General features: G+C 36.7%; 1 protein-coding gene across 4 annotated transcripts in view; it reads left to right on the plus strand.

Moving 5' to 3' along the window:
• Positions 1–704: 704 nt before the first annotated feature.
• Positions 705–13,428, plus strand: part of LOC136246918 (uncharacterized) — a 40,512-nt gene continuing 27,788 nt past the window's right edge. Inside the window, exons 1-8 of one of the 4 annotated variants that reach the window (XM_066038515.1) lie at positions 712–813; positions 864–978; positions 1,050–1,162; positions 3,339–3,444; positions 8,176–8,292; positions 8,343–8,612; positions 9,446–9,499; positions 11,837–12,040. In XM_066038515.1, the coding sequence (XP_065894587.1) occupies positions 3,393–3,444; positions 8,176–8,292; positions 8,343–8,612; positions 9,446–9,499; positions 11,837–12,040 (697 nt within the window). In that variant the 5' untranslated portion in view covers positions 712–813; positions 864–978; positions 1,050–1,162; positions 3,339–3,392. Of the gene's footprint in view, positions 979–1,049; positions 1,163–3,338; positions 3,445–8,175; positions 8,293–8,342; positions 8,613–9,445; positions 9,500–11,836; positions 12,041–13,428 lie in introns of all 4 variants that reach the window. The other 3 variants (XM_066038514.1, XM_066038517.1, XM_066038516.1) reach the window with 3 other exon arrangements.

A 13,428-nucleotide genomic window follows, 5' to 3' on the forward strand; every position in this document is an offset into this window, starting at 1 on the left:
GATCCAGCAACCCCCCCTTGTGGAGGAGCCAGCCATGCTTCTGATATAGTTACTAAATTTTGTGTCAGGCCATGATCAGTTTACATTCTAGTAGCTATTTATTACAAATTCACCTGAAACCAAAGTCAAACTGGCTGTGAAATTGCAATCCAGCACCTTCGTGCGTACTAAGCGCCTCTAAAAATAATTATCGTGTTGCTGTTTTAGTAAAGACAGTTTTTAACCATCCGAAAAGGCCAAAATAGCAAAAAATCAACTGTGAGACACTACTAAGAGGTGCTTCAATAATGCAGCATTGAACTAGAGAGTCTTCATGGCTCTCCTACAACTTGGCCTGTTTGTGCCCCTCCCCTTGCCAGCTCCTGAAATCCAGGTGAATTTGGTGCCACTTGGTCTTGGCACAAAATTCACCTGAATTGTCGTTATTAAAATTTTTACCATTAACCTACCATCACTGCCGATTTTTGGCCGCCACCTTGGATTTCACATCTTTTTTCACCATAGCCCTCCCCATAGCCTTTTGGAGGGGGCATACTTTTTTTACAGCTTGGCTGTTTTGGATTAGATACGTATATACACGTACGTTACTGTAGCTACGTACGCCCATACGGCGGCAGGTACCGGGGGTATGACACCTTTGTGAATCTGTACATGATTTGAAATCATTTTGTGATTTAAAACTTGATTTGTGATTTGAAATTGGATTTGTGATTTGAAAGTCGCGCGTGATTGCCCGGCATAGTGTGATTTGTAAGGTTATTACTGGGTTCTGAAGGACACTAGTTCATTATTAAGAACTATTATTGTATCACTGTGAGGCTGTATTGTTCATAAATATGTTTTCGAGACTAATTTTTAAGCAGCATTAATTAGACCCTACTTTCGTGGGCGAATCGCTCGAGATTTGTTGATTTGTGATTTGGTAGCTGAAGGGCGTACGTGCCGGATTTGTCGTAGAGGTGTCATAGCCCTCGGCAGGTACTAGTTTCACATTTGTTGTATGAATAACAGTAGATTATTCAAGATGTATGTTTTATGCTATGATAAAGATCATCACTGAGCTGGTTTAACCATTACACGGGTGAATCAAAGTTTGCAATGTAACGCTGAACGATTCGTTGATTGATTTATCCATTCGTTTGACTGGACTACCGGACTCAAAGTTTGCATTATTGTGTTATGGCCATATTTAATATATCCATTGCACATTATTCACAGAGTCTCAGTGTAGTTTACCATTTGCCTAATCAGTATTCATAACACTAATACACACTATAGTACTGTGGAAATGTTGACACTGCTAGCTATTTAATGCATCTGCCCATCTTCTAAAACTTTCTTTTGTCATTATAGCATGCATTTGTATAACACTATGTTTCAGTGAGGGTTGGTTTTGAGAGTTCCTTGTAGTTGACATAAGCATTGTGTGACATATCACTATGACTTGGGTGCTACATTTACAATACACTGTAACTTAGCTTCTTAGCAGTCTGCTTATTCATTTGATTTACCACATCCATAATTTGCAATGATTGCGAATGTAAAGTGTGCAGCCATTCCTGTTGTTTAGTAAGTTCATCCAGTCCAGTACTTCAGTCCAATAGTCCAGTCAATCCAGTGATTGGGTATACCTGTTAATTCAAACATTCAGACTGGTAGTACAGTTAGCTACATCCAGTCCATCGTGTAAATTAAATAAAATGGAGGATTCATTATATTTCTTCAATACTAAGTTATGGTATTTGAAAGGTCATAGAATTTGATGTGGCTAGCAGACCCCTGTTTGCAAATCTGGTTACTAATATGTCTTTGTCTCTCTCCCAGTTCCCTCTCCATGATTATTTTTATGTTAAACAACACATCAGTAGCTAGCTAATTTGTGGCTACATTTCTCTATGATAATGATCATGTTATGTACATTTTACCCTGCCTGATCATTGGTTTAAGTTTAAAATCAAGGTACATATAAACAGTCAATTCTGGAGACCCGACTTTTCATACACTATACTTGTATTAGATATCTCTGCGAGTCACATGCATGGCTAGTCTCAGATAGCGAGACTACTCTTTCTCTGTCATGGTACCTTGTACAAAGCCCGAATCAACTACAAATTATTAGCACCTACTTTAAAAAGTATCTGGACTAGCATAGGACACTTATTCTAAGTAACTGGGGGTATTAATCAAGGGCTTGGCATTAATATAATTATTCTTTGCATTCATGTACCACATGATGCACTAAATCTGGTTATCGCTGGTGTATCTTGCAGTGATCTCTTAAAGTCATTGAAGCTATTTTAATACTAGTGTACTCATTATGTAGCATGAGTACCCCAATGCGGTCAGCTTCCAGAGGAGCTTAATAATTTCTAAACAAACACCACAACAGCGAAAAGTGGATTGACTATGTAATTTGACTTGCAGCGATATCTAGTACAGATTTAATAAACTCCCTCCCTCTATAAAATAGAAGCAAATAAAGCTCAAGAAGAGTTGGTTACCCTTGGGTCTCCAGGTTCTGGGTCCACTGTTTATGCCTATACCCTTTAAAGCTTATAATGAATACTAACAACATTCATTTGACATATAAATCTCCTTAAAATACACTGTATGCAAAGTTAAACATAATACATGACTGGCTCTGCGATTAAGAGCCATATAATCATTCAAATTTTACAGCTCATATTTTTTGGGTTCTGTGTAGTATATTGAGATGATAACAGTATTAATTTTGGTTTGATTCAGTATGCACCACAGCAGAATTGTGTGTAGTCAATAACATATTTATGGCCATACTGACCACCAAACATGTGGGTATTTTCCCAAAAATATTTGCTTTGTTGAAATCATAACCACCTTGTGGTCATCTGCTATGCACATAAGGTCATTGTTTAATACCAGGTGATTTTTGTTCAGCTCACAGCTTGGACATAAAACTATACTGTGTAATGAGTCTATATCTATGGAATGGGGTATTTATTACCATCATAACATTGACAGTTTAACACATTGCTCTTTCTAAGCAGATATACATGTACGTATATGATGTACATAAAATAAATTATGTGACTAGGCATGCAAAAATTGGATGTTTACACAAACTACACCTTGTAGCACAACGGGCTACATCTTCAGAAAAGAAAATTTCAATTCTGGTAAATAAGAAAATTGCATAGCCATAGCATAATAGCATAATAATAGTTATGAATCATGAAAGTTTTATAAACTGGCAATGCCTGCATGCCCTGTTTTAGCAAGCCCAATCACACATATATGTACTGTTTTGTTACTGAATAAGTTCATGAAAATGTAGCTGTATAACTATTTTACAACCACAGGATTAGCTACACATATAAAAGTATTCACATGATAGTGAACACAACACTGTTATTATGGAGAACTCTACTGATAACAGTACGGTTGATGAGTCACATCTTGTAACCAGTAAGTGTTCTGTTGTACTGCTTACTGTACTTTTATGTTGCATATTACAAAGAATTATAATGGAACTGTTTACGTACTTGATTGCTGTTACTATTGCATCCCCAACATACAAGTATTAGGAATTTTAAACTAGAGTAGGGACAATGCGGTACTGAACAATAAGAAGCAAATATCCCTGCCGTGCGCTAATATCCATACTATAATAGCTGTAAACCTGATAGCAAATTCAAAACTGGTTAACTGGTAACCAATAACTGGCAGTTAACTGGTTAACTGATTTCTGTGTAATACAGTGGTATTGGCAGACATAATGATACTCAACATGCCTGCTGGAAGCTTTAGGGTGGTACCAAAGTGACCATCAACATCCTGTCTTATACCCTTGGGCTATTTATTTTCAAGGATAAAAAATTTGGTGGATTTCACGGACAATTATTAAACCTCAAAATAAATACCCTCATAATTTCTGTATACCCAGTTTCATGGAAACTAAAGATTTTAGTTGTATATACACGTGGTAAAATGGCTCTTTGGAATTACTTTGAGCGAGAGGTCAAGACTCCTCTACCATCACCTACGGCAGTTTATCTAAGGTTATATCTACAGGTGGAATAGTTGCTGCTAGCAGGAAGTTCAACGTGTGATGGACTCCATTAATGATGGGACACAGCTTAAGAGGGGTCCATACAAATTCTTTGATGATGTTGAGAGGGCACAAATCGCAAGGTACCGAAATGGTTCGAGGCACGTGCCCAACGATAGTATCATTTTCAATTATAGCCACAACATAACTATCATAATCATTGTCAGTTTCCCTTTGGCTCTGAAGTGTCTTTCCAATTGTAGACGTAAAAATATCTTTGTAGCTGTGATTCCCTCGGATCACCGACGAGTACTCAAATAAATCACACATCTTGAGAATGTTGTCACCTCGTGCTACATGTGTTAAATTTTCATAACCTTGAAATTGTTTTCCATTGCATGAATATTTTTCTGTAAAGCAAATTTAAATTTTGAGAATCCACGAAATTTTATATCTTCAAAAATAAGTAGCCCTACGGTAATAATAGTTATTACAATCGAATATTTACTCATGCTTTGAGGTTATGTTATGATGTTAACACTTGTCAGTAGGGGTAATTTATGGTTGGGTGGGAAAAACCAGTTTAAAGGCTTCTTAACTAGTAATTGGCTGACCTAGACAATACCTGTTAATAACTGGTTTTTTGCATAGCAGTTCACAGAACTAATCTATACTGATAAGTGTTAAGTTGTTGGTACAGCCTCATTATTGTATGTACAGTAGCTACCCACTGTACATTGCTTTACCACAAGTGAACCCCAACCTCAGTATCTAAGATGCAGTACTGATGTAACAACAATTAAATTATGTAGAGCTTTATTCCAAGGCATTGCTGCTGCTGCTGAAAACAATACATTTAAACTTAACAATAACAGTTTTACCATACATAAATCAGTAACTCCCATTGTTCTTCTCTAGAGTAATTGCCAAATGGCTTAGATCATGCATGCTATTTGGGAGTATATGAAGAAGGAGAAGTCAAGGATATCAATGGTGTTAGGTCTGGCCTCCTATAGTTACAACTAGTTGGTTGTTAAATAGAACAGGATATGAAGTACTTGTGCTTTTATGCATGCGCAAGAATCCCTATAAAAATTTGCCGTGCAGTATAGGAGAGCCTTAGAGAAATATTGAGTAGTTTGGGGGTACCTCAAGCCTTCTGAGAGTATGAAGCTGCTTGAGGTGTTTCGCTGTCTTTTCAGAAAAAGATGGTAGTACAGTAGTTGCTGATGTAAAGAGCTCCAGATCTTGAATGAAGGAGACTATATCCTTATTGTACTCTTCAAGCACATAGGTCCTTCTCTGTTTGCATTACAATGGGAAGAGACATTCCCCATGAGGGTTAATGCAGCCTTCACTTCACTTTTCACATCCTCAATGGAAATCTCATTCCCCTTGTTGATTCCATCAATTAGCCCAGTCAGTGGGCCCATGGCATCTAAGAAGAATGTTTGAATCTTGGAGACTGTGTGGTCCATGGATTTTGTGCTCTTTGAGCACTCTGCAGCCATGACTTTATTGAGGCAAAGCAGCGTAGTAATTGATGTATCTGGTATGATCAACGTTGTTCTGATCTCTTTGTGATCTTCATTATCCAAGGGATTGAATACCTCACGCAGGAAGTTCTCTGTTTTCTTCTCGACTTTAGTTGGGCAGAGTTTTTTACCTGGGCGATCCACCTTGGTGGTCATTGAGTTTGTGTCCCATTCATCTTTGCCTTGTAATGATGTTGTCATCAACACCTGTTACGGGCAGCACTTTTTGTGTCATGTCTCCAAGGTTATTGAGAAAATTATTTTCAAGGAAACTACTCAATTTTTATCAAACTCATTTACTCCACATCAATTTGGATTTTTACCTGGTCGCTCCACCCTGCAACAGTTGTTATTATTTATTAATGAGCTTCTTGATGCCAAAGAAAACAACAAGATGTCTAATGTTATTTACTTAGATTTCAAAAAAGCCTTCGACTCTGTGTCTCACTGTAAGTTATTGCTCAAACTGAGATCATGTGGAATTGCTGGAAAACTGTTTAACTGGTTTAAGGCTTACTTAACTAATCGGCACCAATACGTTCGTATAAATGACAGCTGCTCGGAGTCTCTCCCTGTCCTATCTGGTGTCCCACAGGGCAGCATTCTCAGACCACTATTTTTTGTCCTTTTCATCAATGATCTTCCTAACTGCCTAAAGTCCTCTCTACCATTTATTTTTGCAGATGATACCAAGTGCCTTAAACACACAATCAATCCAGACATATCTGAAGTAGATCTCCTTCAACAAGATTTAAACAACGCTTTTCATTGGTCTATAAATAATGACCTTAGTTTTAACTTTGCAAAATTTGTCCACATTCAGTTTTGGTCCAGAACCACACTTGACACATCCAACACCACTTTCACAATGGATAGCAAACCCATTGCTACTGCTGAGTATGTTAAAGATCTCGGAGTGCTAGTGGCACAGGATCTATCCTGGGATAGTCATTATAAACTAATATCAGGTAAAGCGTACAAGATGTTAGGTCTCATAAGAAGAAGCTTCTCAGTTAGTTGCCCAATTTCAGCTAGAAGAAAGTTATACATCAGTCTTGTGAGATCTCAGCTCCTATACTGTTCCCAAATTTGGAGGCCCTCATTAATCAAACACATAAACGTTCTTGAAAGAATACAGAGGAGAGCAACTAAATTTATTCTTAATGACTTCATTCAACATATAAGTCTCGCTTGGTGACCCTAAAGATGCTACCTTTAATGTATATATATGAAATCAATGACATCTTATTTTTCATCAAGTCGTACAAGTCACCAACTTCTCATTTCAATATTAACAACTATCTACAATTTAGCTCATCGAACACTAGATTCGGTTCATCTGCAAAGTTGGTTCACCACAGGTGCTCCACAAACTTAACTCATCATTTCTACTTCCACCGTATACCCTGCCTGTGGAACTCTCTACCTACAGTGGATTTAACAGCTCAAATAACATCTATCAAGCACAAATTGTACATCTATATGTGGAATCACTTCATACAAGAGTTTAATGACAATGATGTACATACCTTCCACTACCTCTGTTCCTGTAGCCAGTGTGTTAGAACGACAAAACCTCCACTTTACGACAAATCACCATAACTTTACCTCTCCACTTTTCCTATAAGAAACCAATCAGTTCTGTAACTAATTATCTAATTCTATCTTCTAGTGTACTTTAAGTTTTGTAGTTAATTAATTTTATGTTAGTGTAATTTAGCCTTTGGCAGTACTTTCCATTGGCTTTCAGTACCTATGTGCTGTAAAACATTAATAATAATAATAATGTCAGGCAATTGTTGTTCCCTAGGAAGCTGTGCCTCCTGTTCTGGAAGGCAAGTGTGCATCAAATTCTCCACATCAGTACAGAACATGGACAATTGATCTTCCATCCTCAGTAGACCCTCTTGAATAATAGCAAGTTGGTGTTTTCTCCAGACATCACAACACTTAATATTAATAGCCTTGACAAAAATGTGAAAAACCTAGCTAGTGAGCTAGAAAACGGACAGGGTGTCATTGCATGGCAAATGTAATAGGGATTCTTGCACATGTGCAAAAGCATTAATTTTGTCCTGTTCTGTTTAATGACCAACTAGCTGTAACCCTAAGAGACCAGGCATAACACCATTGTTATATGAGACTGAGCCTTCTGAAGTATAATGCGTCATAGGCTTAACAATCACTCAGAGACACATACGTGGTGGAATAGCCTGCACATGGCCATGGCATTCTCTTGAGTGTGGCTTTTTGTACACCCATGAGTGGTTTGTGTACTCTTACTTTTTGTATACCCACACATATCTTCAGCTTTACCCATGCAGAACAACGCGTGACACCACACAAAATATGCCACGCATGTGTGAAGTTACAAATGGACTATACTGCAGTTTGAATCCTGGGGTTGGAGGGATTTTTCCTTACTTTGGTCCCTTTTCTGTTACATCTTATCAGTCATTAAGTCAAGTCATTAAGTATAAGTCCTTGAAATTAGGTTAGGTAATCCTAAGGCTGCAGTACATGTTGCTGTCAGACCTTCAGTGCTGGCCACTGTAAAGTACTAATAATAATAACAATATTGTATGTACAAGTATTATGTATGTATATGTACAGATGATGGCTCCAGCAGATTACTAGCTACTAAAGACTACTCAACCAACCATACAGTAGTTAGTAAACCAGACTGTTTGTATGGACCACAAGTGATTGATGTGATTATGAGAAAACCTGGTAAGATAACTATTATAATTGACCTATTATAGTATTATTATATTTAACAGAGTTTTCACTTCTGATCAGATACTACAACTTGTTGTATCAGAGTTTAATACCTAACTGTAAACTGACCATCAAAATTCTAAAACAACACATAGAAATTCCTAGTGATGTGGAGAAATTTATTGTCAATGGAGAAAGCTCAAGAATCAGATGTCAGAGGATTATTAACCTTCTACTAGTTCAGTTAGACACTACAAGAGATTACAAACATTTCTGTTACTTATTTAACATGATATCAGTAATGCCTAATCTTACTGATAAACTGAGGACAGGTATGATATGATAGTGTCCAGGGTTATTATATGCGGTTGGAATTGTTTTGTGATCACTCTATTTGGCCATTGACTGTTCAGTTAGAGTATTCCATCATTCTGTTCTTGGTAATGCACATATATACTATACGTATCTTGAAATTATCAGATGACCATTTCATGTACAATACAATTTTTCAATTTATAAGACATGAAAATGCTACTGTTTGACCCATTGCAGACAAGTGTGTACTTATAAATAAAGCTTGTCTATGCACACCTCTACTTAAAACTAGGTCAGACCTTGGGTTAGACCTTGGTCTGATCTATATTACTATCCAGATCAGTAGGTCATCTCAGTTTACCTGGTTTCAACTATGATTGTGTCATTTTACTAAGCATGTGTTCAATAGAAATACAGGTTTCTACGGGATTTAGTAATTCGAAAGGCCTTGTGTTGTGGTGTCCGAGTGAAATGAGGGTGCTACTATAGGGCCTGACTAAATTCCGTGGAACTCTGTGTTTTGATGTCTAGCTAATGTAGACCATAGCTCATTGTTGTACCTTCACTACTGCTTGTTGTACCTTCACAGCTGTTTGTGATATGAGCAATGTAGTGTTCATTACTAGAAACAAGCCCACTATACCTGTAACAGCACTTGCTATCTAGTTAAATGCTCATGCATTGAATGCCCATGTGTTACCAATGTTACAGGCCCGTAGATTTAAATACCTGTAAGTGGCCAATGAAATTCAAGTATTTGTGGTCTAAATACATGTATAGATTATCTCATAATATGTTTGATGTTTGGTTATACCTGTATAGAAATTATTGCCATTTATATCACTTATAGAATTTCACTCTTTCTGGTACCATTGTCTTCAAACTGTGTTGAACTCTCTACAAGGTGACTTATGATGTAACTGAACCCTCTGTAGACATGTTTAATGAAGAGGTGTGGTCATAAAAATGTGTCACATTCACAAATCACCAGCCACTTTTGTAGGGCAAAAGAAATGTGATATCAACTGAAACTTATTAATCAAGCAACGATAAAAATGGGTAGTTTGAGGACTAAAACCATTAATTAACTCAGGCATGGTAAAATAAGTTACCTTTCAAACACTAAACTGAGTTTTTAGGAGGTAATTTAAATTCCGTGTTCATAAACCACCTTACAGAAAAATCACCTCGTTATTTTTTTCAGCAAATCTCAAGTATTGATTAAGTATGACTACTATGTTTATATTTCGGGTAGTGATTACTTGATGCAGTATTGCAGTGTGTAGAAACACTTTGAAAACGTTTGCCCTACAATGATTTTCCCGATCTTTTTGCTCTACAAAAATTTGCTGAAATGATGCAATATAGTGTCACACCTTCTCATTAAACCTGTCTGTATGCCAACTTTTAACTTAGCTGAACTCTCTACAGGGTAACTTGTAACTTCTGTACAGGATGATGTGTAATGTAACTGAACCCTTTATGGTATTAATTTTCACAAACTGTAGCTGAACTCTCAACAGGGTGACTTTAATTCAGCTAAGCTCTCTTGTAACTTAAAATGGCTGAACTCTCTATAGGGTGACTTGTACTCTCTATAGGGTAACATACTTTAGCTATACTCTCTACAGGATGATTGACTGTCTTTTTGTTGAGCCCTCTACAGGGTGACTGGTATTGTTACATGGTGATTTGTAATATAACTGAACTCTCTACAAGGTAACTTTTAATGTATCTGAATTCTCTGAAGTGTGACTTTGTAACCTAGGGTGATTTGCAATGTAGCCGAACTCTCTACGTTATGACTAATTGGTGATTAACAATATTTAAGAATTTTTTCTGATTTGTATTATGAATGCTCTATAACAGAGTGACTTATGTATTACATAGTAGACTGCAGCAATGGGTTGACTACACTATTAGAGTATCTTGACCACACAATTGTTCCTACGTATTTGCTTTTGCATTTCAATGGTTTTTGTCTATGCCATTGTGAAGCCTTTCTACGATGGTTAATCTACGTATGTAACTAGGTATGTACTGGTTTTCATTAAGCGGTTTGCTTGGTAGGCTTGGCAAGCATTAATTAGCAAAGCTTGATTACGTACATAATTGTTACTCAGTATTGGTTTCAAGCTGTATAGAATGGTAACACTTGCTGTAATCACTTCCACGGGGGCAAAAAGTGTATGCAAACCATTGGAGTACTGGTTTACTATGCCTGAGGTCTGTTGAAATTATCTCTCTGAAAGTGAGCACACTATCAGAAGCAAGGGAAGGAGTAGATGCTTAAGTAGTACTAGTTCATTTCAGTGAGTTATGGCTGATAATCAGCAAAAATTGCATGGGCACAATGATTTTGACACTTTGATAAGTACAATCAAGGGAGTAGCTATAAAATTTAAAGTGAGGGGGCTAAGAATGGAATCGATGCAATTTTATGTATACAGTGTGTAAAGCTCACACGGCATGCAGAGCATGTGCTTACTAAGGGGGTCTGTGGGCATGCCCACAAGAATTTTATAGCCTTTTTAGATTGAATTTCATACGTAATAATCACTAAACTCTGTTGATTCAGAAAATGCATCATAATTTGAGTGCATGATTGCTCATTAAGAGTATCTGACTGTTGTATTTTAAAGTGAAAGTACAAAACCCCATTTAAAATAAAAAATGGAGGGGCTTTGACCCTTGTAACTATCCCCCTCCTTGTTGCTATGCTTATGAGTATGATAAAAGTATTACACAACATTTACAAATAGACGAAAAACAGTTCATTTTTCCTTAATAAAATGTTGTTTGGTGACAATCACTTTCTTGGGTTGAGTCCAAAACAGCCATTTTATCCTTGTAACCCAACCTGATATGAAGACAATAACAATTAGCCTGGTATCATTCTTCCTTTTAATCCAGTATACTCAATTCACTAGTCATAATTATGTTACAAAAAGTGAGTAAACAAAAAGTTAAGCCCGATCTGGAGGACATTTAAGTTTCCTGAATTAATATTAGGGGTGCCAGCAAATTGTTACTTATAGATTTGCCACACTCCTGTAACACAATTACAAGAAGTGTACAAAGTCAGTTAATCATAGTTATGTAGTGTCATAAATTGAGTTGTGCACTATGTTTTATTCTTCATGGTTGGTTTATAAAAGTTGTATCATTAACTCTTTGTTAATACTGTACATACACATTGTTGGTATATTATGTGTAAATTTCTCCTTCATTATTCTTTCAGACACTACCCGTAACATTCATCCACTCATACTGAACATGCCAAACAGTGTTAACCAGTTAGACACTCATGCAGTAGACAATATCATTATCAGATGTGTTGATGGTGGACCATCAGATGACAGAACAGACAACTACTCCATTAGTAGTCGCCACCAAGTTATTGGTAGAAGATGTAGAACTGTAACTACTACTACTACTGATAAGAGTAAGTGCAGCACAAGGATGAATGTCAGGGTGCTGTATACAATTTGCTTTTTTTTCATTGTAAAATAATTTTCGTATGCAAAACTTGTATGAAACTTTCTTGCATGAAAATTTTTGCATAAGATCGAACTACTCTAATAGAGCAGTCATTCATGTAAATCATATGAAAATATTTTTACACGATCACTAAGTTTTTTGCACCAAAATAAAGTGAATTACAGTAATTGAAACTGTCACATATTTTGCTCTGAGTTACACTTCTGTTAGCCTTGCAACAACTTGATGCTTTATTTAGTTGGTACACAAAACCATTGATAACTTTTGTGAAAAGATTACAATATTTCAATGATGGATGGGTCAAATATCTTGCAAGAATATATCTTATCCACACAAAAAACAGCCAAGCTGTGAACAAAAGCACAGCCTGGGTGAAAAAAGTTGTGAAACCAAAAGTGGAAACCAACAAATGGCTGCAATGATGTTAATGCTAATAAATTTTAACAGTGCACACAGCCATTATTAAAATTTGTTAGCATTAACATCATTGCAGCCATTTCTTGGCTGCCACCTATGACTTCACAACTTTTCACCCAGGCACCTTTTTCATAGCTTGGCTGTTTTTGTGCAGATATCACTTCTTTTTGTAATTGCAAGTTCCAAAGCCACCTATGGTTGGCCTTGATGATTCCTTTTAACTTTTCCCCTTTACTACAAGAATTGTCAAAGACTGCATGGCTATATACGTATATGAAGAACAGAAACAAAACTAAATTTTGAAGGCTTGTATACTCCAATGATACATAGCTGGGTAGATTTGACTCAAATTAGGAATGGGAGATGCCCTACCCTGCCCCACAGCAGAAATGGTTAATTATACCATTCAAGCACTATAGAGCTATGGATACATGAAAACTTTTTATTTTTTAGATTTATTTTAATTTTTCCCAGCACTCTCCTAGCAGTACTAAAGATGTTAAAGTGCTAGACAAATATTAAGATCAAATTCAATCAATGAGCTGGAGTCAATGAGCTGTACTTGGCTACACAACATGCTTGATATAGGCTATTTTATTATTTTTTTGTAATACTTAGTACTCTAATAGAACACACATCTTTTCTGAGCACTTCAATAGAACACATATGGAATGTTCTAGAATTTCCACTGATCAAGACACACGGTAGTGTGTCGTGCAGCCCAAGAAGCCGGTGTGCCACACCATGAGTATATTGACAGGAAAAAAGAAAATGCGATTTTCACACCTTTGTAGCTCTGTGATCCCTTATCCAATTGGAACCAGTTTCACTGCAGAGTTGCCCGCCAAGTAGGCGACGCCACATACCAAATTTGAAGGAAATGGCCCCAGCCATTTCCGAGATATGAGTGGTTAA

The sequence above is a fragment of the Dysidea avara genome, chromosome 2, assembly GCF_963678975.1.
Source record: "Dysidea avara chromosome 2, odDysAvar1.4, whole genome shotgun sequence".
NCBI classification, from domain to species: Eukaryota; Metazoa; Porifera; class Demospongiae; order Dictyoceratida; family Dysideidae; genus Dysidea; species Dysidea avara.